Below are 23667 nucleotides of genomic sequence, written 5' to 3'. Positions count from 1 at the left end.
CAGCATCTAGCCAACTATTAATTATACAGTCAGTCCCGGATTCAAAACACTATTACAAACACTATTAAAACTTACTTGGTATTTCTAAGTTCATGGGCAATGACTATGAAACCTTTGAATATTATGTGAAAATACACAATAAAACTTACTCTTCCCACACAGTTTATTTATTACATGAAAGACATATATAGTTTTACTTGAATAATTCCAGTTCTCACTGATACTTACAATTAGAAAATAACAATTGTGACAGTTAACCTAATAAATATTACTACACCAAAAAATGTATGGCTGAACAGACACAGGAAGGAGCGCCACCTAAACACACTCAAACATTTACAGGACAACTAATGAGAAGATGTCAAAGTACCGCCCACAATGTTTGATTGACAGCTGATCTCTGTGCAGTGAAGAAACGCCACAACAATCAGCTCTCAGCAACAAACATGAAGACAAAATCAGTTTAAGGATTCAAACTCAGAGTTTAACACAAAGTCCCTGAAACGACTTCTGTCTATTTCAGTTTATAGAACTCAGCAGTGGATTCATAATCAAGATAAAGTCCAGCATAGAGAGGCTGAGTGAATGTGGTCTGGACTCTGTGGAGGAGAGTCATGGTTTCAGAGACGCTGTAGAAGGACAGAATACCTGCACTGTGATCCAGATACACTCCAACTCTGGAGGACTGAGGACCTGAGACAGGAGTTGAGACATTGTTGTACCAAAAGTTATATCTGTTATTGTTACAATATAATGACCAAGATTTGTTATTGCGTCCAAATACACATTCATTCGACCTCCCTGCTCTGCTGATATTCTTGTATGCGACTGCTACACCAACTCCTCCCCCTCTCCACTCCACCTCCCAGTAACAACGTCCAGTCAGACTCTCTCTACTCAGGACCTGATAATATCCAGTGAATCTGTCTGGGTGACTAGAATAAGACTGTTGTTGACTCATTAATGTTACTTTTCTGTTCCCCTCAGATAATAACAGCTCTGTGTGTGCTGTGTTTGGATCCAGTGTGAGTTCACGTGAATATTGTAAGAATCCAGCTCTGGTCTTGGGCTCTGGTTGTGACAGTAAAACATCCACTTCAGTCACTGTCAGTGAGACGTTTGTCCATTTGTCCCTCAGAACGTCCTGTAGTTTATCTCTGAGCTCTGACACAGCCGCTGTCACATCCTCAAAGTACCTCAGAGGACGGATATTGATGCTGGATGTAGATTCACTGAGTGCTGACAGTGAGGGGTAGTTGTGTAGAAACTGGGTGTGGTCCTCTGTGTGTGACAGCTTCTTCATCTCAGCGTCTTTCCTCTTCAGCTCAGTGATCTCCTGCTCCAGCTTCTCCTGAAGCTCTTTGACTCGACTCACTTCAGTTTTCTGCTGGGATCTGACCTGCTGCTTCACATCAGAGCTTCTTTTCTCCATGAGACGGATCAGCTGAGTGAAGATCTTCTCACTGTCCTCCACTGCTTTATCAGCAGAGCGATTGATAGCCTCCACCTCCCGTTGAAGCTCCTTCACATCTTTCTCTCTGTCCTGGATTCTCTGCTGGATGTTTTGTCGACTCACCTCGAGCTCTCTCTGCCTCTCAGTCCTTTCTGCTGCAGCTGAGACTGTGTCGTGGCCTTTATGTTCATCCACAGGGCAGAGATAACAGATACACTGCTGATCAGTACGGCAGAACATCTTCATCACCTCATCATGACGAGAGCAGATGTTCTCCTGGAGCTTCTTGGAGGGGTCCACCAGCTTGTGTTTCTTAAACTGAGCCACATCATAATGAAGCTGGAGGTGTTTCTCACAGTAAGAAACCAGACAGACCAGACAGGACTTGAGGGCTTTCAGTTTTCTCCCAGTGCAGACATCACAGGCCACATCTTCAGGTCCAGCATAGCAGAGATCAGCAGGAGCAGCTTGGAGTCCAGTCTTCTTCAGTTCCTCCACTAAAGCTGCTAACATGGTGCTTTTCAGCAGGACAGGCCTCGGTGTGAAGGTCTGCCTACACTGAGGGCAGCTGTGGATTTTCTTCTCATCCTCTTCATCCCAGTAGCTTTTAATACAGTTCATGCAGTAGCTGTGTCCACAGGGAGTAGTCACCGGATCCTTCAGTAGATCCAGACAGATGGAACAAGAGAAGGTTTCTCGGTCCAGCTGAACTCCTTTCTGCGCCATTTCACCTCTCAGTGACAACGACTGTTTCAGTTTCACTTCCTTATAAATGAGGCCGGGTTGAGCTCTGATCTCAACAACATGTGTCTCTGCAGTGAATGGGGCCTGTCAGCTCTTGCTCATGTTGGTTACACCCATCTACAAACTGTAGATCTGAAGGGGAGGGAACAAGGAAATACATGAACAGAGTGTAGCTCGCTGTGTTTGAATCAGGAAGAAGAGGGAGGGGTTATCGAGGGTTTAAAGTTCTGTTTTATTGTCATTATACAACACAGGATTGCACAATAACATGCAGTTGTAGTCCTCTCCACTCACACACTGAAAATGTCAAATTCAAATGGATAAAAACTGACTGGAAAGGAGTAAAAGATTCACTGTGTCTAACTTCTCTTCCTGTACAAAGAGGAAAAACAGCTCAAGATGGCAACATGAAGAAAAACATCCAAAAGTTACTCACTGATTATTAAATCATCAAACAACTATCAAAAGATTTCCAATGAATTTAAAGGAGTAAATATGTTGATTACACCAGAATACAATGAAAACAATACAATTAATGTTACATAATTACATTCATCCTGAGTTTTATATCGGAGGTGAGAAGATATTAAAGTCTGTTATTTACTTGCTAATTAAAGAAAATGTAAAGAACAAGATATTAGAATCAGAGTGAGTTTTATTATAAGAAGGTTTTCAATACAAGGAATTTGCCTTGTTATCTTTGTACATAATAAACATAAAGTGCTAAAAACTATAAATAAAGGAAACAAGAACTTCAAGCACAAAAATAAAAATATTATGAAGAGAAAAATAAACAATATGTACAATATGACTGTTATATATATTTTTATTTTAGCTCTTTGGTTGTTTGAACTTCTTTAATGCAGGACGAGGCTGTTTATCAGAGGTTCTGTGAATATAGTTTGTGTTCAGGTCTTCAAAGTCAAATCAAACAAAAATGCTGAGATATGTCTACTGTATTTATTTTCTGAAGTTTTCTAACACCCCATAAAACCAAGAAGGCCTCCCGACCTACTAAATAACTAAAGAATACATAATACAGACAGAGAATTGTATAAAAAGTTCCCTAAAATATCAGGAAAACTGATCTCTGATCAATATTCAAAGGAAGTAATCTGCTCAAACTTCATCCAAATCTCTGGTTTTACACAAACTTGCTGCAGTTATTGTGTTCACTGTTTGGGTTCATTGTTCAGTTTATCAGCTGTTCTCTGCTGTTATTGTTATTATTCAATATAATATGAAATAGGAAAGTGCAGTCCTCCATATATTCACATATCAGTGTACATGTTGGTCGTACCTGTCTTGGGGGCTGATTCTGGGGGGCGTGGCTAAGCCATTTTCTAACGCCCATCTATGGGACCAAGACAATACCTTAGCCTTCGCCATGACTGAATTTTGTGCAAAGTTTCATGAGTTTTAAGGCATGTTTAGTCCCCCAAAGTGTTCAAATGTTAACGCAAAAGCTGCGCCATGGCAACAACGTTCCACACAAATCCTTAACATTCATAAGATGTCATCGGCATCGTCCTAAGGGACCGCTGACAGAATTTCAGCTGGATCTGGTCAATCTGCAGGAAGATATAAATAAAAGTATAAAAATGACATTTCCTTTCACCACTAGGTGGCGCTGTCACTATGGATTTATAAGTAGATTTCAGGTGGATCTGATCATTCTGCGAGGAGTAGAACATGAAAGTATGAAACGTGATACCTCCTGTTGGCACTAGGTGGGGCTCTCACTATATCTGAATATTATCACATAGACGTGTTCAGGGCGGGACTCTTATCAAACACGTGAAGTTTCGTTGAGATTGGACCATGTACGCAGAAGTTCAAATCCCTCTTTCATGGTGAAGGTTCAAAATTTGACGCCACGCGCACAGTTCACTAGAATATTCACTTCAAATGTCTCTTCTGTTCATTTTAAACAACATCAGTAAACATCCCAGTTTGTCACAGAACAAAAGCAACTGAGCTGATGCTCGCCACCCGCCTCCTCTTCAGATGGCTGACAAAGGAAGTGCTGGCAGAATCAGAGAGCTTAAAAGGGGTTGGGCCGATAATCGGGCTACACCATGTTGGCTGGAATCATGGGGAGACGCCGTGCTTTCTCCTTGGTGAGTTCAGTTATTTCTGATTATTATACTTTTTGATGTTTAGTATTTCAGTATTTTCCTTAGTTCATATTTGGCTGCATTATCTGGATATTATTTGAGGTTATTATGGTTTGTTTAAATGTTATGTTTTAGTCTATTCCCCCTGTGTGTCAGAGTGGCCTGATCAGCCACTATTTAAGTTTCCCCAATGTCTCAGTTTAGTTAGGGTCATCTAATGTACCACACTCCAGTTCGGTAGGTGGCAATGCGCCTATAAGCTTGATGCCTGCCGCCAAACAAATCTAAAAGAAAGAAGAAAAGTTTAGTTAGGTCGGTTTGGTTGGTTGGTTTAGTATGTTCAGTTTGTTCAGTTAATGTGGCCTGAGTTAAGTTCTGTTTAGTTGACCTCTTTTATGGGCCCAGAACATTTTGTATATTTTGTAAATTGATTATTTTTCGTGAATAAAATTACTTTTTGTGAACATTTACCCTTGACTCCTCATGCCTGCCAGCTCAGTCCCTGACAGAGACACACCCACACCTGGTGCACTCAGTCTGCTGCCTTCAGGCTGGGAGACACACCCACACCTGATGCACTCAGGCAGGGAGGGGCGCGGCCTGCAGCTCAACTCAACACCCACTACAACCCAGTTTGCTCCATCTGTCGGTCGCTGACAATAAGTAGATCTATACAGAACACAATCAGGTACATTCAATATTTACTGAATAGAATATGTTCTATAAAATCTTAATATGAGTCAATATTTACTACAAGAAATTGCAAATTATATTTCTATGAAAAAATCAGAGAATACAACATTTAGCTTTGGCTCTGCTGCCTGTAAATGAGTCCAGTCCTCACAATATTATACAATTAGCTTTGGCTCAATGTACATGTGAGCCTGTGGCTGGAAGTCTCACACTAACTGCATCAACCTGGACCCCCCAGGTTTCCTTCTGTACGTTTAAAAACTAAAACACTACATGGTTTGGCTGAATATTTGATGGTTCATTTACTGAGAGATATGGATCCATCTGGCCCAGTGTGCCCAGCAAATCAACATTTTAAATCCAGTGTCAATCCATTGCTTTCCATCTTGCATTAGTTCAGAGCTCTAACTGAACCTCCACTGAGAGACTAAATAATCAGTCTAGTTTGAAAATGATGTGTGAGTATGAGTGCCATCACACCCACAGGTTGTCTGGACTGGTCCGCACACAGGTTGCTGCTGGAGAGTGCCACTTTCATTTGGTGCCCGCCCATATGAACACATGTTATTACACCCACTGACACATGGAGGGGAGACGGGGCCCCTGCGTGATTTGCAGGCTCCTACGCATAAAGTCTAGTGAGCATATAGGGCCGACTGGCTCTGCTGGTACCAGTGGGAAGCAAATGAACAGGATAAAGGAGACACAAGGATGCAGAGAAGCAGCGTGACGGCTTAGAGGTCAGCACCGTCCCCTCACAGCGAGAGGCCAGTCGTGGATAGTTGTAACACGCTGACAGCCAATGAAACTGCACGATTTTATGGTCCGCTGTCCATGGTACTGAACTGCTGCACTATTTATTCAAAATGTCACAAGTTACATTCAAATCTACATAACTTCAGTCTAAAGTATGAAAATCCTTTTTGTATTTATGTATTGAGAATTTTATGGAACAATTATAGTATCAATATAATACGTAATATTATAGTGAATTATATTTGTGATAAAGACTGATATTCTTTTGCATTCAAAGATGAATTAAATACTATTATTCATAATGGAAATGAGCTGACCAGAGCTTTATAGATGAAATCAAGTGAAACAAGTTCTGTGCTAAAAGTCATTGTTTTATTAAATCTGTCCACACGTGTCTTCAGTGCAGTTTAGAGAGTGCTAAAACAAGAATAAACAACATATCAATCAGTTTTATATCCAATAATCAATTATAAATATATACAAGGAAACAACTAAATCAATCAGATTAATCAGTTGTTGTGTGTGTGTGTGTGTGTGTGTGTGTGTGTGTGTGTGTGTGTGTGTGTGTGTGCTGCTGGTTGGACCCTGCTTCAGCTCTGTGTGACAGAAACGACACATTGTTCCTCGAGGCTGAGGGTCCGGCAGTTTCCTCTTCTTTTCCGCTCTGTCTTCCACTCTGCGCTCGGTTAGCTGAAGTTCACGCTGAAAGAACTCAGTTTGTTGGGATGAGCAACCTCTGTCACCAGAACCTGCAGCTCAGGAGGAATGGTTACAGGTCTCTTCACTGTCGGCACGGTGGGACTACAAGGACAGAACAACAACCGGATGACAAAAGCATTCATCAGTAAATGTATGAAGTATTACTAATATTTCCACATGGCATAAATAACACACAAACAGATGAAACAGTACAGCAAACGTCACGTTTAAGAACACTGTTTGAGACTAAAGTGATTCTGAATGTTCAGTCAGTAGAAGAAAGAATGTACTTACAACACTGTGCCAGTTCCTTGGTGGGTGATATGCTCTTCATCGCTCTCTCCAGCTCCTCATCATCATCATCCATCACTGTGACACAAACATAAAGAATTACAGTGCTGTAAAAATGTATTTCTACATTAGACATACATTATTGTGGTAAAAAGCATATGTTACATGTGATGAAGAAGACCTACTGGTGTCTTCATCAGGTGCACTTGAGGCAGGAACTGGTGAAGAGGAGACAGAGGCCGACTGTTTCCTCATCAGCTACTGCTGCAGTCTGTACATCTGAGTCCCTGAAAACACTTAGTTCTCATGATGAAGGCAGCGTAGCCGTCAGCCGTCCTGTCCCACACCTCCCTCCAGCTGCTCTCTGGTCCACAGCCAAAGCCAACCAGCTGCTCGTCCTCTGAGGCTGCTCTTAATATATACCTTCAATATATAACTTTAAAATATAGCTTTAATATATAACTTTAGGTATTTAAACTAAAACATCTCTCAGGGCTGGTCCCCATTTACAATGATGTGGAGTAACATTTTAAAATGACTAACAATATAAGATATATTTAATATAAAATAGAATATATATAATATAATATAAGATAAAATTAAGATAATATAAGATATTAAAACAGAAATGAATGTAAGAAAACAATTACTTAATTAAAAATTAATAAAATATATAAGATAATATGTAAAGAAAGGCGACTATAAAAGCACTTTGAACAACATACGAAACAATTCAAGTGAAACCAGTTCAGACAGGTTGAATAACGTAAATTACTCTGAATTATTAGTTATTAGAAACCCTGAAACAGTTAAACTGAACATTATCGTTTACATACTAACTACCTGCTCAATGTTTTAATGACAATATAACTTATATAAACTTAGGACATTTGTGTTTGGTAGATTGTTTCTCTGTGGTAACAATGCTTTTTGGCAATAAATCTTATACCGTTGGAAAGCCTGTTTAGTTCCCTTTCAGATGGTTCCCCATTTGTAAGGAACATGCACTTGTGTAATGAGCAGCAGCGCTGAGTATGTGGGTTGCGCCCATGATTGGCACCTGATTGGGCAACTAATGGGGCAATGGGGCAACTTCAAGCTGGTGTTCCGCAAAACCAAGTTGCGACATTATTTGGAGTGAGCCCTAGTACCATCTCCAAACTGAAGGCCAAGTTCCATATAACGGGGGATGTCAAAGACAGGCTGCGAAGTGGGTGTCCCAAGAAGACGACACCCCAAGAAGACCATTTCCTCACCCTGTCAGCACTTAGGTGCCGTAGGCTGTCTTCTACAGATTTGCAGTCAAGGTTTGCAGGACGATATGGCCGACGGCTCTCTGCCTAGACAATCCAGAACAGACTACACGCAGCCAATCTTCGGTCTCATAGGGCTGCCAGGAGTCCTGCAATGACTGTCCTTCACCGTCAGGCCCGTTTGCGCTGGTGTCTGCAACACGTGCACTAGAACCTGAACATATGGAGGAATGTTATGTTCAGTGATGATTCCAGATTCTGCCTACGGCAGTTGGATCGTAGGGTCAAAGTGTGGAGAAGACGCGGAGAATGCTATGCTGATTGCTGCACCGATAGAATAACATCTTTTGGTGGAGGCAGTGTGATGGTGTGGGGCGGCATCTCCCTCACTGGAAAAACCAGGCTTGTCATCATTGGAGACAATCTCAATGCAGAGAGATATAGAGATGAGATTCTGCAACCAGTGGCAATCCCATATCTCCACAGTCTGGGATGACAACGCTCGCCCCCACAGGGCGGGGTTTATCAGAGACTACCTCCTGAATGTGGGAGTGGAGAAGATGGAATGGCCTTCCAGCAGTCCTCACCTCGAATGGGATGCCGTCCCACAGCAGTGTGTGACCAGGCTGGTGAGCAGCATGAGGAGGAGGTGCCAGGCTGTTGTGGCTGTGTATGGTTCTTCCACACACTACTGAGGCTCCTGTTTGTGAAATTAATAAATATTTTAATTGCCAATATGTCTTGCTTCTTCAAACTTCAATCATCTAATCCACCAAACCAGAATAACCTGTTTGGCATTGGCAGAGAAGATTTGGCAAATTATTTATGGGCGCAACCCACATACTCAGATCTGCTGCTCATTACACAAGTGCATGTTCCTTACAAATGGGGAACCATCTGAAAGGGAACTAAACAGGCTTTCCAACGATATAAGATTTATTGCCAAAAAGCATTGTTACCACAGAGAAACAATCTACCAAAAACAAAAGTCCTTACTTTTTGTGCTAAGTTTTTTAAAGTATAATTTTTAAGCTTTTATTGTAGTGACAGCTGAAGGCAGACAGAGAAAGAGGGGATGACACGCAGCAAAGGGCCACAGGTTGGATTCGAACCCTTGGCCGCTGCAGCAAGGACTCAGCCTCAGTACATGGGTCGCCAGCTCTACCCACTGAGCTATCCGGGAACAACCACTTTTTGTGCTAAGTTTATATATATAACTAATTTATCTGAACAGACTAAAACTGTGTGTGTGTGTGTGTGTGTGTGTGTGTATGGTCTTGAATTTGAACCTAGAAAACACAAACACAAACATATAAATGAAAATATCAGGAATGAATCGAAATATTTTACAACACGTGTCCAAGTGTGGCGCGTAAATCAAAAGCATAAACCGACTGTTTGTAATGACGTCAGAGAGTTTTGCCGCCTTGTAGTTTAAATGAATCAGAGACAAACTACAAACATCGTGATTCAACCTACAAAACTCAGAAATTCCCCGATACAAAGTACATATAAGTAATGTTTTATCTCGTGTTTATCACAAACGTTACTGACCTTCTGAAGTTTGTAGTTTGATGTTCATTTGAAAGGAATCAGGCACCACCTGCCCAAGTCTAATATTTATGCTGTCAAATGCCTCATTTCTGACTTGTTGATGTCATACATGAGTTATCTTATGAAAGGATGTCAGATGTGTTTTTACAGGTTACACAAAGCAGTTCTGTTGTGTCAAATCACACATTTGGGATTCATTGTGGTTGTTATTAAGTTCACAAACCATGGTTACAGTGAGAGATACAAACTATGATGATTCAGTCTATCTAACCTGCTGCCACTCCCCGAGTGTCTCTCTCCCTCTCTCTAACTGTATGTGTGTGTGGTTGCCTGAGTGCAGACAGGTTCCAGCTTCCAGTCCAACCCTCAGCCCCAGGTTCACACCCACCAGCCCAAGCTTGCCTAGGTCTGCACTCCCTCTCCCCCTCTTTTCAATAAACACTAGTTTCCTATTAAGTCCCTGTCTCCTGGAGTGTCTGCATGTGTGTTCACGAGCTCAGTCTCAACACAAACTGGTTAGGGGGTGAAAAGGTGAGAAGGAGGCGTGAGCCGAGAAAAATACAAAGCAGCAAGGGGGTATACTCTGGAGATTCTTTATTTTAGTTTAAAATAAGCTGCTGAATACTGATTTCTGATGACTTTAACTGGTCACAAGATAACACAGTTACAATATTCAACAAGTGAAGTAGAAAGTCTTAATTCATGAGATCAAGATTAGTATTTTTGTGTCCATGATGGTTTGAGATGTGTCACTCTGTTCTCCACTGCAGTATAATAAGAATACCTTACAATAAACTCAAAGGTACATTTAAATGCTGATCCAGGATCAGTGTCATTACCCCAAATTTAATATTTACTGACATTAGAGAACACTTTAATTCAGTCCTGTAGCTCACACATGCCAAGACGTTTGTACAAAACATAACAAACTTGTGTTTTCAGCTGTGTTTGCTCTGCTGCTCTTCCAATGCGTGCTCCTTCCAACGCCGCACACAAACTTACACACTACTAACTTCCAGCTAGCCCATCCGTGTTCACGCAGCACCACAGTGGAAGCAAAGCAGAGCAAACAAAGCCAAAACACAATTTTGTTCTGTTTTTCAAAACATCTAGGAATGTGTAAGCTGCAGGACACTTGGATTACTTCAGATGAGCAATATGGAGACATTTTTTGGATGTTTGAAGCCAAGTTGCCGTTCAATGCAGTTTTGTGAGAAACAAACATCTCGGCAAACTCCCAGAAGAGCATGATGAGTCCTTCTATCGGCATCGGGGTGAGTAGACGATGACAGAAATTTCATCTTAGGGTGGCTAAAATGGGTTTGAGGTAGCTTGTTAAAGGCACAAGGACAAGTTCAGGAACTGTTTGCATAGAGCATACGTAGCCTATCGTTTGGAGAGGCTTTTTAACCTTAAACTCTGGAAAACATTTGACATGCTGGTGCATCTTAAAAGACATGCTTACTATTCCTTTTTATCTTAAAGAACAGTGTTTTGCTCTGAGGTTCTAAACGTCTGTTTCTGTATCATGAGTAATATCCTACAAAAAGCAGAGCATCTTGACACTAAAAAGTGCGATATTTGGCCCCTCGCTCTTTTCATGCCCACACTCACATCCGTGACCCATTAAAAATGGCCCCACGAGCCACCAGTTGAGAACCTCTGGTTTAACTTGAAAATGCTTTTCTTTTGTCCCCAAAACGTAGCCACTCCACATGGCCACATACAGTATTTAATACAGCGCAACAAGTTCAAATAAAAATGACATCATTAAAACGAGCGAAAAATAAGAAAATAGACAAATAGCCACATTAACAACTGTGCCGTATACATGTGCACTCAGACTCAAGTTTGTTTCGCAGAGACAGGATTTTCGGGGACAGCTTAAGGACATCAAGCTCTAGAAGAAGCTTTTGAAAAACTTCCAAAGTGTACTTTGTTTTTGGGGGTAACTCAAATTCATGGCATAAATGATGCTCATGAGCAGGAGACAGGCCTTTGTAACACTTCCATAGTTGTCAAGTACCTCAGTCCCTTCAATAACAATGGACACATCAGTGTCGGATGCACCTTCATCTTCTTCACTTGTGTGGAAGACACAGATCCTCAGGACTTGCTCAGCCTGGTCCTCTTGAACTTCCTCTCTGCTGATATCCTGTAAAATATATGTGAATCCATGTTCAGGTGCATAGTACATATTCTGCTTCATTTTCATTTGGAATAGTATGTATATTCTGTGATGATGGTAAACCTCTTACAACTTATGAATTGCAAAGCACTACACAATTTTGTTTTTACCTGAATAGCCAGATGGCTTTTCTTGTGACACAGCTTGCTGTAGTTGCTGTTTGAGATGGCACTGTGTCAACTGTACAAAGTTGTTGCTTTGGGCTTAAGGACAAAAACACAAAGACAAAATAATACATTAAAACTACAGAATACTACAAGAAATACTACATTAAAACTAGAGGATCATGTAACCAAAATGAACTGTACCACTGTCAAACCAATGTATTTTGGATAATATTTGAAAATATGGCTCTGATCTAAAACATTACACCCATTTCCACATGTGTTAAATCTTAAATGAAGAAAATCCTGCATTTTTGCCGCTGTGATTCTGTTCCTCTCCTCCAAGAGCATTGCTGGTCTAGATTCACGTTGTTGAGAGAGAGCTGTGTCATATGCATCAAGAATAATGCAGAATCCAAATTGAAACAGTGTAAACGGAATCAGAATAGAGAACAATGAGGCTTCATATCAAATTATGAGCAAAATATAGACGAGGGGATTAGAAAGAAAGGGATCCAAACAAGGTGATGGTCCTTATGAAGCATGTGGAAGAAAATGATCACAGGAAATGTTTTTGGATAGATCATTTGAATTTTTTCCAATTTCGACAAATGAATCTGAATTTCAGATACTTAAGGCTCATCAGTAGCTCTATAACAACTCAAAAGATGGAAAGTGCATCATTTCTACAAGTGGTGGTTCTTTTAGTTGAAATAAGACACATAAAGTATTTTCATATATGGAATAAAAATATACAGCCACAGTAAGAAACAAATCTGAAATGCCAATAAATGAAATCATATTTATCCTGATAAACTGAGTGACATTTTGTGGGAATGAACATCTCTCCTGACCTCTGTTTGCTCTGTCTCAGTAAGATTTTAGATTTGTGGCAAACTACGAGTACACTGCAAATGAACAAAAACCATAGCTTCCTCTTTAGCTTAAATAATGATTAGCAGCAGGGTTTTGGTGAGGTCTGGTAGAGACTCTCCAAACCGACGCTGCGGATATTTGAAACGTTTTCTCTCCTCCCTTCCCCTCCTATGTGTAGCGGTTGTGTACTCTGTCGTTGCCTTGAGTTCATTATGCGAAGGAAACTCATCATTTTGGCAAACCCGCCATTTATCCACAGCATCTAGCGAACTATTAATTATACAGTCAGTCCCGGATTCAAAACACTATTACAAACACTATTAAAACTTACTTGGTATTTCTAAGTTCATGGGCAATGACTATGAAACCTTTGAATATTATGTGAAAATACACAATAAAACTTACTCTTCCCACACAGTTTATTTATTACATGAAAGACATATATAGTTTTACTTGAATAATTCCAGTTCTCACTGATACTTACAATTAGAAAATAACAATTGTGACAGTTAACCTAATAAATATTACTACACCAAAAAATGTATGGCTGAACAGACACAGGAAGGAGCGCCACCTAAACACACTCAAACATTTACAGGACAACTAATGAGAAGATGTCAAAGTACCGCCCACAATGTTTGATTGACAGCTGATCTCTGTGCAGTGAAGAAACGCCACAACAATCAGCTCTCAGCAACAAACATGAAGACAAAATCAGGTTAAGGATTCAAACTCAGAGTTTAACACAAAGTCCCTGAAATGACTTCTGTCTATTTCAGTTTATAGAACTCAGCAGTCTCTCCATAATAAAGCCTAAGTCCAGCATAGAGAGGCTGAGTGAATGTGGTCTGGACTCTGTGGAGGAGAGTCATGGTTTCAGAGACGCTGTAGAAGGACAGAATACCTGCACTGTGATCCAGATACACTCCAACTCTGGAGGACTGAGGACCTGAGACAGGAGTTGAGACATTGTTGTACCGAAAGTTATAACTGTTATTGTAACAATATAATGACCAAGATTTGTTATTGCGTCCAAATCCACATTCATATGAGCTCCCTGCTCTGCTGATATTCTTGTATGCGACTGCTACATAAACTCCTCCCCCTCTCCACTCCACCTCCCAGTAACAACGTCCAGTCAGACTCTCTCTACTCAGGACCTGACTATAGTTAGTGAATCTGTCTGGGTGACTAGAATAAGACTGTTGTTGACTCATTACTGTTACTTTTCTGTTCCCCTCAGATAATAACAGATATGTGTTTGCTGTGTTTGGATCCAGTGTGAGTTCACGTGAATATTGTAAGAATCCAGCTCTGGTCTTGGGCTCTGGTTGTGGCAGTAAAACATCCACTTCAGTCACTGTCAGTGAGACGTTTGTCCATTTGTCCCTCAGAACGTCCTGTAGTTTATCTCTGAGCTCTGACACAGCCGCTGTCACATCCTCAAAGTACCTCAGAGGACGGATATTGATGCTGGATGTAGATTCACTGAGTGCTGACAGTGAGGGGTAGTTGTGTAGAAACTGGGTGTGGTCCTCTGTGTGTGACAGCTTCTTCATCTCAGCGTCTTTCCTCTTCAGCTCAGTGATCTCCTGCTCCAGCTTCTCCTGAAGCTCTTTGACTCGACTCACTTCAGTTTCCTGCTGGGATCTGACCTGCTGCTTCACATCAGAGCTTCTTTTCTCCATGAGACGGATCAGCTGAGTGAAGATCTTCTCACTGTCCTCCACTGCTTTATCAGCAGAGCGATTGATAGCCTCCACCTCCCGTTGAAGCTCCTTCACATCTTTCTCTCTGTCCTGGATTCTCTGCTGGATGTTTTGTCGACTCACCTCGAGCTCTCTCTGCCTCTCAGTCCTTTCTGCTGCAGCTGAGACTGTGTCGTGGCCTTTATGTTCATCCACAGAGCAGAGATAACAGATACACTGCTGATCAGTACGGCAGAACATCTTCATCACCTCATCATGACGAGAGCAGATGTTCTCCTGGAGCTTCTTGGAGGGGTCCACCAGCTTGTGTTTCTTAAAGGAAGGTGATTCATAATGAGGCTGGAGGTGTTTCTCACAGTAAGAAACCAGACAGACCAGACAGGACTTGAGGGCTTTCAGTTTTCTCCCAGTGCAGACATCACAGGCCACATCTTCAGGTCCAGCATAGCAGAGATCAGCAGGAGCAGCTTGGAGTCCAGTCTTCTTCAGTTCCTCCAGTAAAGCTGCTAACATGGTGCTTTTTACCAGGACAGGCCTCGGTGTGAAGGTCTGCCTACACTGAGGGCAGCTGTGGATTTTCTTCTCATCCTCTTCATCCCAGTAGCTTTTAATACAGTTCATGCAGTAGCTGTGTCCACAGGGAGTAGTCACCGGATCCTTCAGTAGATCCAGACAGATGGAACAAGAAATTATTTCTCGGTCCAGCTGAACTCCTTTCTGCGCCATTTCACCTCTCAGTGACAACGACTGTCTGAGTTTCACTTCCTTATAAATGAGGCCGGGTTGAGCTCTGATCTCAACAACATGTGTCTCTGCAGTGAATGGGGCCTGTCAGCTCTTGCTCATGTTGGTTACACCCATCTACAAACTGTAGATCTGAAGGGGGAGGGAACAAGGAAATACATGAACAGAGTGTAGCTCGCTGTGTTTGAATCAGGAAGAAGAGGGAGGGGTTATCGAGGGTTTAAAGTTCTGTTTTATTGTCATTATACAACACAGGATTGCACAATAACATGCAGTTGTAGTCCTCTCCACTCACACACTGAAAATGTCAAATTCAAATGGATAAAAACTGACTGGAAAGGAGTAAAAGATTCACTGTGTCTAACTTCTCTTCCTGTACAAAGAGGAAAAACAGCTCAAGATGGCAACATGAAGAAAAACATCCAAAAGTTACTCACTGATTATTAAATCATAAAACAACTATCAAAATGTTACAGGCCTCAAGCATGAGTTACCCGTAAGCAGGTATAGTATCCTGTTTTGTGCAGGAAAAGCAGAGACAGGAGACGTTACTTGTGATCGCTCAGCAGGCTGTTCTCTGTTTTTATTTAACAGAATCTTTCTTTTTCACTTCATTTAAACCAACTTAGGGTTTTGTTCACAACAATCTTCATTTTGCAATTTACATGACATCAAGCTTTAAGGTTCATATACTAACCCACTGGACTGACATTTTACAAATGTACAAAATGACTGCTGAATGAAACAGAAATCAAATTCAAACTCCTAATTTGTACCATTGTTCACCAACAGTGACTGCTATTTAGGTCCAACACCACATTTACAGTAGCATTAATACTTTTAAGCCCAAGCTGTTCACATTTTTACTAAATTCTTAAACACAAAGTATACATAACAATAACAGGCCATCATTACAAAAATACCTTTGCCCTTTTTAACTTTACCAAAATATTTGATCTATATATTATTATTATTATTATTATTATTATTATATTATCCTGGTAACATGACTTAGATGAACGACTTAACAACTTTACACAACCGTACTTCACAAAGCTTTGACAAAACAAATACAAGACAGAGGGTATGTCAAGGAGCAGGGACCAGAAATAAAAGAAGTATTAAGAGGAGCGAGCAAGATTTCATTGCAGGAAAACTCAGTTTCTTAGCTGAGCAAACTACTGTTTTACACATCAAACGTTGTCAAAACAACATAATGAAGTCCTTGTAAAAAAAAGTCCTTATAAATGCTTTGTGACAAGATATGACACACTACTAACCTGTTTTGTGCAGGAGAAGCCTCACGCAGCCCTACTAGCGCTCACCAAAGTGGACACTCCCTCTTGTGGCACAACTGGGAAATTGCACTTTTAAAACTACTACTCCCATGTCTTGTAAAGATTCATTAACATTTGACCTTTTTCACTGGCTAATACACAAAACATTTTAACAGTTGTGACTATACATTTGTAGGCGTCACAGAAACATTTTGAATGAATTTAAAGGAGTAAATATGTTGATTACACCAGAATACAATGAAAACAATACAATTAATGTTACATAATTACATTCATCCTGAGTTTTATATCGGAGGTGAGAAGATATTAAAGTCTGTTATTTACTTGCTAATTAAAGAAAATGTAAAGAACAAGATATTAGAATCAGAGTGAGTTTTATTATAAGAAGGTTTTCAATACAAGGAATTTGCCTTGTTATCTTTGTACATAATAAACATAAAGTGCTAAAAACCATAAATAAAGGAAACACGGACTTCAAGTCAAAAAGCACAAAAATAAAAATATTATAAAGAGAAAAATAAACAATATGTACAATATGACTGCTATATATATTTTTATTTTAGCTCTTTGGTTGTTTGAACTTCTTTAATGCAGGACGAGGCTGTTTATCAGAGGTTCTGTGAATATAGTTTGTGTTCAGGTCTTCAAAGTCAAATTAAACAAAAATGCTGAGATATGTCTACTGTATTTATTTTCTAAAGTTTTCTAACACCCCATAAAACCAAGAAGGCCTCCCGACCTACTAAATAACTAAAGAATACATAATACAGACAGAGAATTGTATAAAAAGTTCCCTAAAATATCAGGAAAACTGATCTCTGATCAATATTCAAAGGAAATAATCTGCTCAAACTTCATCCAAATCTCTGGTTTTACACAAACTTGCTGCAGTTATTGTGTTCACTGTTTGGGTTCATTGTTCAGTTTATCAGCTGTTCTCTGCTGTTATTGTTATAATTCAATATAATATGAAATATGTGTAACATATAGTTTACTCAGTGATAGAAAAGGTGTCCCTGAAGGATAAAGGCTGGGAGCCAGTGCCTTAGAGGAATGGAAACAACGAATCATTGTGAACTGAATGAACCTGTGTCTGCTGCTTATTGAACAATATGGATACAGGAAAGTGCAGTCCTCCATATATTCACATGTCAGTGTACATGTTGGTCGTACCTGTCTTGGGGGCTGATTCTGGGGGGCGTGGCTAAGCCATTTTCCAATGCCCATCTATGGGACCAAGACAATACCTTAGCCTTCGCCATGACTGAATTTTGTGCAAAGTTTCATGAGGCATGTTTAGACCCCCAAAAAGTGTTCAAATGTTAACGCAAAAGCTGCGCCATGGCAACAACGTTCCACGCAAATCCTTAACATTCATAAGATGTCATCGGCATCGTCCTAAGGGACCGCTGACAGAATTTCAGCTGGATCTGGTCAATCTGCGGGAAGATATAAATAAAAGTATAAAAATGACATTTCCTTTCACCACTAGGTGGCGCTGTCACTATGGATTTATAAGTAGATTTCAGCTGGATCTGATCATTCTGCGAGGAGTAGAACATGAAAGTATAAAACGTGATACCTCCTGTTGGCACTAGGTGGGGCTCTCACTATATCTGAATATTATCACATAGACGTGTTCAGGGCGGGACTCTTATCAAACACGTGAAGTTCCGTTGAGATTGGACCATGTACGCAGAAGTTCAAATCCCTCTTTCATGGTGAAGGTTCAAAATTTGACGCCACGCGCACAGTTCACTAGAATATTCACTTCAAATGTCTCTTCTGTTCATTTTAAACAACAGCAGTAAACATCCCAGTTTGTCACAGAACAAAAGCAACTGAGCTGATGCTCGCCACCCGCCTCCTCTTCAGATGGCTGACAAAGGAAGTGCTGGCAGAATCAGAGAGCTTAAAAGGGGTTGGGCCGATAATCGGGCTACACCATGTTGGCTGGAATCATGGGGAGACGCCGTGCTTTCTCCTTGGTGAGTTCAGTTATTTCTGATTATTATACTTTTTGATGTTTAGTATTTCAGTATTTTCCTTAGTTCATATTTGGCTGCATTATCTGGATATTATTTGAGGTTATTATGGTTTGTTTAAATGTTGTGTTTTAGTCTATTCCCCCTGTGTGTCAGAGTGGCCTGATCAGCCACTATTTAAGTTTCCCCAATGTCTCAGTTTAGTTAGGGTCATCTAATGTACCACACTCCAGTTCGGTAGGTGGCAATGCGCCTATAAGCTTGATGCCTGTCGCCAAACAAATCTAAAAGAAAGAAAAAAGTTTAGTTAGGTCAGTTTGGTTGGTTGGTTTAGTATGTTCAGTTTGTTCAGTTAATGTGGCCTGAGTTAAGTTCTGTTTAGTTGACCTCTTTTATGGGCCCAGAACATTTTGTATATTTTGTAAATTGATTATTTTTCGTGAATAAAATTACTTTTTGTGAACATTTACCCTTGACTCCTCATGCCTGCCAGCTCAGTCCCTGACAGAGACACACCCACACCTGGTGCACTCAGTCTGCTGCCTTCAGGCTGGGAGACACACCCACACCTGATGCACTCAGGCAGGGAGGGCGCGGCCTGCAGCTCAACTCAACACCCACTACAACCCAGTTTGCTCCATCTGTCGGTCGCTGACAATAAGTAGATCTATACAGAACACAATCAGGTACATTCAATATTTACTGAATAGAATATGTTCTATAAAATCTTAATATGAGTCAATATTTACTACAAGAAATTGCAAATTATATTTCTATGAAAAAAATAAGAGAATACAACATTTAGCTTTGGCTCTGCTGCCTGTAAATGAGTCCAGTCCTCACAATATTATACAATTAGCTTTGGCTCAATGTACATGTGAGCCTGTGGCTGGAAGTCTCACACTAACTGCATCAAACTGGACCCCCCAGGTTTCCTTCTGTACGTTTAAAAACTAAAACACTACATGGTTTGGCTGAATATTTGATGGTTCTTATTTACTGAGAGATATGGATCCATCTGGCCCAGTGTGCCCAGCAAATCAACATTTTAAATCCAGTGTCAATCCATTGCTTTCCATCTTGCATTAGTTCAGAGCTCTAACTGAACCTCCACTGAGAGACTAAATAATCATTGTCTAGTTTGAAAATGATGTGTGAGTATGAGTGCCATCACACCCACAGGTTGTCTGGACTGGTCCGCACACAGGTTGCTGCTGGAGAGTGCCACTTTCATTTGGTGCCCGCCCATATGAACACATGTTATTACACCCACTGACACATGGAGGGGAGACGGGGCCCCTGCGTGATTTGCAGGCTCCTACGCATAAAGTCTAGTGAGCATATAGGGCCGACTGGCTCTGCTGGTTCCAGTGGGAAGCGAATGAACAGGATAAAGGAGACACAAGGATGCAGAGAAGCAGCGTGATGGCTTAGAGGTCAGCACCGTCGCCTCACAGCGAGAGGCCAGCCGTGGATAGTTGTAACACGCTGACAGCCAATGAAACTGCACGATTTTATGGTCCGCTGTCCATGGTACTGAACTGCTGCACTATTTATTCAAAATGTCACAAGTTACATTCAAATCTACATAACTTCAGTCTAAAGTATGAAAATCCTTTTTGTATTTATGTATTGAGAATTTTATGGAACAATTATAGTATCAATATAATACGTAATATTACAGTGAATTATATTTGTAATAAAGACTGATATTCTTTAGCATTCAAAGATGAATTAAATACTATTATTCATAATGGAAATGAGCTGACCAGAGCTTTATAGATGAAATCAAGTGAAACAAGTTCTGTGCTAAAAGTCATTGTTTTATTAAATCTGTCCACACGTGTCTTCAGTGCAGTTTAGAGAGTGCTAAAACAAGAATAAACAACATATCAATCAGTTTTATATCCAATAATCAATTATAAATATATACAAGGAAACAACTAAATCAATCAGATTAATCAGTTGTAATTTCACAGAATGCAATGCTCCGTGGTCGAACGGCGTTTATGTTAAAGGACATTGTGAAGCCTTTAATGATTTAAGCCGTTAATCATGATATAATTGGTATATGAATTCAATTCAGATTTGTTTTATTACAAACGGCAGACATGTAGTTATGATACAGGATGCCTTCGTACATTCAAAATGTGAGCTTTGATATTAAAATACTTTATGCAGATAGTAACAGTCCTGGTTATGTGCTCTATTCAAGTCAGTCTATGGTCACTGTGGTCTTTCTGTGTGTGGGCTATAAATTTAATGGTACATTTTGCAAATTAAACTAATTATTTTCTATAGGTTTACTAACTGGTAAAATCATGTATTTTGTGATAAAATACAACATATCTAATGTGTATTTCCAACATAGCTTGATCCTGCATCTCTATTTACAGCTCATTAACCCTTACGTGAATGTTTACTGTTGCTATGGCAACAAGTGACAGCCTACATTATCAGCTACATTTGCCCAACAACCCATAAAATCACAATTCGGCATATTTAAACAAAATAAACCACATCTACCAACAGTTACACCCCTTAAACTCTGAGCTAATGTGCTGTTAGGGTCTACTCGACGGCTTTGAGCCCCATGGTCCCTAATGAAAGTCTTTTTTTTAGAATTTACACATTGCCTCATTGTTGTTTTCAGCCGGCGCCAACCACCTCCTAAATACATCCTCTTCCATCCACTTGTCGTTAAATTTGCACTTCCCCATCTTCTTTGCATGTTAAACCTCACCTCGACAACTGCGTAATGGTGGCACGCAGCTCTACGTCAGCGTCTGTAGCCGACGTACCGTAAAACAGCTATTAATCGTGGAGACTCTCATTTGACACAATACTAAATTAATCAACTATTAGATGTTTTACGGTGGGCCACTGTGCTTTCCCATCGTCATTAAGTGCACCGGCTGAAAATGTAATACCTACAGCAACTTTACAGTCAATTTAAGACAATATAAGACTTTTTATGGACCCGCGGGAACCCTGTAATAATAAATAAAGAATGAAATGTTAGACACTGGACCTTTGGGACAAAATGTGAAGAACAGAACAACAGATGGATAATGTATGACCTCAGCTATCTTTTTCTTTCTGCCGTCCACCCTCTCTTTCTCCATCGCATAGAACGGTGAGGCCTCAAATTCTTTCCACTTCATTTCCTTTGTCATGTATTTATGACGCAAGGACCTTAGCTGGACAGTGAATGTGTTTTCCTCCCGGGAATCCTGTGTGTGTGTGTGTGTGTGTGTGTCTGCTGGTTGGACCCTGCTTCAGCTCTGTGTGACAGAAACGACACATTGTTCCTCGAGGCTGAGGGTCCGGCAGTTTCCTCTTCTTTTCCGCTCTGTCTTCCACTCTGCGCTCGGTTAGCTGAAGTTCACGCTGAAAGAACTCAGTTTGTTGGGATGAGCAACCTCTGTCACCAGAACCTGCAGCTCAGGAGGAATGGTTACAGGTCTCTTCACTGTCGGCACGGTGGGACTACAAGGACAGAACAACAACCGGATGACAAAAGCATTCATCAGTAAATGTATTAAGTATTACTAATATTTCCACATGGCATAAATTACACACAAACAGATGAAACAGTACAGCAAACGTCACGTTTAAGAACACTGTTTGAGACTAAAGTGATTCTGAATGTTCAGTCAGTAGAAGAAAGAATGTACTTACAACACTGTGCCAGTTCCTTGGTGGGTGATATGCTCTTCATCGCTCTCTCCAGCTCCTCATCGTCATCATCCATCACTGTGACACAAACATAAAGAATTACAGTGCTGTAAAAATGTATTTCTACATTAGACATACATTATTGTGGTAAAAAGCATATGTTACATGTGATGAAGAAGACCTACTGGTGTCTTCATCAGGTGCACTTGAGGCAGGAACTGGTGAAGAGGAGACAGAGGCCGACTGTTTCCTTATCAGCTACTGCTGCAGTCTGTACATCTGAGTCCCTGAAAACACTTAGTTCTCATGATGAAGGCAGCGTAGCCGTCAGCCCTCCTGTCCCACACCTCCCTCCAGCTGCTCTCTGGTCCACAGCCAAAGCCAACCAGCTGCTCGTCCTCTGAGGCTGCTCTTAATATATACCTTAAATATATAACTTTAAAATATAGCTTTAATATATAACTTTAGGTATTTAAACTAAAACATCTCTCAGGGCTGGTCCCCATTTACAATGATGTGGAGTAACATTTTAAAATGACTAACAATATAAGATATATTTAATATAAAATAGAATATATATAATATAATATAAGATAAAATTAAGATAATATAAGATATTAAAACAGAAATGAATGTAAGAAAACAATTACTTAATTAAAAATTAATAAAATATATAAGATAATATGTAAAGAAAGGCGACTATAAAAGCAGTTTGAACAACATACGAAACAATTCAAGTGAAACCAGTTCAGACAGGTTGAATAACGTAAATTACTCTGAATTATTAGTTATTAGAAACCCTGAAACAGTTAAACTGAACATTATCGTTTACATACTAACTACCTGCTCAATGTTTTAATGACAATATAACTTATATAAACTTAGGACATTTGTGTTTGGTAGATTGTTTCTCTGTGGTAACAATGCTTTTTGGCAATAAATCTTATACTGTTGGAAAGCCTGTTTAGTTCCCTTTCAGATGGTTCCCCATTTGTAAGGAACATGCACTTGTGTAATGAGCAGCAGATCTGAGTATGTGGGTTGCGCCCATGATTGGCACCTGATTGGGCAACTAATGGGGCAATGGGGCAACTTCAAGCTGGTGTTCCGCAAAACCAAGTTGCGACATTATTTGGAGTGAGCCCTAGTACCATCTCCAAACTGAAGGCCAAGTTCCATATAACGGGGGATGTCAAAGACAGGCTGCGAAGTGGGTGTCCCAAGAAGACGACACCCCAAGAAGACCATTTCCTCACCCTGTCAGCACTTAGGTGCCGTAGGCTGTCTTCTACAGATTTGCAGTCAAGGTTTGCAGGACGATATGGCCGACGGCTCTCTGCCTAGACAATCCAGAACAGACTACACACAGCCAATCTTCGGTCTCATAGGGCTGCCAGGAGTCCTGCAATGACTGTCCTTCACCGTCAGGCCCGTTTGCGCTGGTGTCTGCAACACGTGCACTAGAACCTGAACATATGGAGGAATGTTATGTTCAGTGATGATTCCAGATTCTGCCTACGGCAGT

General features: G+C 40.5%; 3 protein-coding genes and 1 long non-coding RNA gene across 6 annotated transcripts in view; all 4 read right to left on the bottom strand.

Moving 5' to 3' along the window:
- The window catches only part of LOC127359649 (tripartite motif-containing protein 16-like), a 43760-nt gene that overhangs the window by 13142 nt on the left and 6951 nt on the right, over nucleotides 1–23667 (bottom strand). The window lies entirely within an intron of this gene.
- On the bottom strand, nucleotides 146–15313 carry LOC127359651 (tripartite motif-containing protein 16-like). The gene is made up of 2 exons (XM_051393635.1): nucleotides 15169–15313; nucleotides 146–2184 (listed from the first exon to the last, which is right to left on the bottom strand). Exon 2 carries the CDS (start codon nucleotides 2177–2179, stop codon nucleotides 515–517), a length of 1665 nt encoding a protein of 554 aa, XP_051249595.1. The 5' UTR covers nucleotides 2180–2184; nucleotides 15169–15313; the 3' UTR covers nucleotides 146–514.
- On the bottom strand, nucleotides 13130–15170 carry LOC127359650 (tripartite motif-containing protein 16-like). Its single transcript, XM_051393634.1, has one exon. The coding sequence runs from the start codon at nucleotides 15161–15163 to the stop codon at nucleotides 13499–13501; it is 1665 nt and encodes a 554-aa protein (XP_051249594.1). The 5' UTR covers nucleotides 15164–15170; the 3' UTR covers nucleotides 13130–13498.
- Nucleotides 20275–22846, bottom strand: LOC127359653 (uncharacterized). 3 transcript variants are annotated; one of them, XR_007882698.1, is made up of 3 exons: nucleotides 22308–22576; nucleotides 22146–22220; nucleotides 20275–21953 (listed from the first exon to the last, which is right to left on the bottom strand). It is a non-coding gene; the product is annotated as an uncharacterized LOC127359653 (long non-coding RNA). The 3 variants fall into 3 exon arrangements; XR_007882696.1 differs by having other exon boundaries at nucleotides 22328–22575; XR_007882697.1 differs by lacking the exon at nucleotides 22146–22220 and having other exon boundaries at nucleotides 22328–22846.

The sequence above is a fragment of the Dicentrarchus labrax genome, unplaced genomic scaffold (genome assembly GCF_905237075.1).
Source record: "Dicentrarchus labrax unplaced genomic scaffold, dlabrax2021, whole genome shotgun sequence".
In the NCBI taxonomy this organism is placed as follows: Eukaryota; Metazoa; Chordata; class Actinopteri; family Moronidae; genus Dicentrarchus; species Dicentrarchus labrax.
This window is presented reverse-complemented; position numbering and strand designations above follow the sequence as displayed.

Excerpts from the sequence above, each read along its gene's own strand:
- LOC127359651 (XM_051393635.1), bottom strand. The coding sequence starts at position 2,179 with ATGGCGCAGAAAGGAGTTCAGCTGGACCGAGAAACCTTCTCTTGTTCC.
- LOC127359650 (XM_051393634.1), bottom strand. The coding sequence starts at position 15,163 with ATGGCGCAGAAAGGAGTTCAGCTGGACCGAGAAATAATTTCTTGTTCC.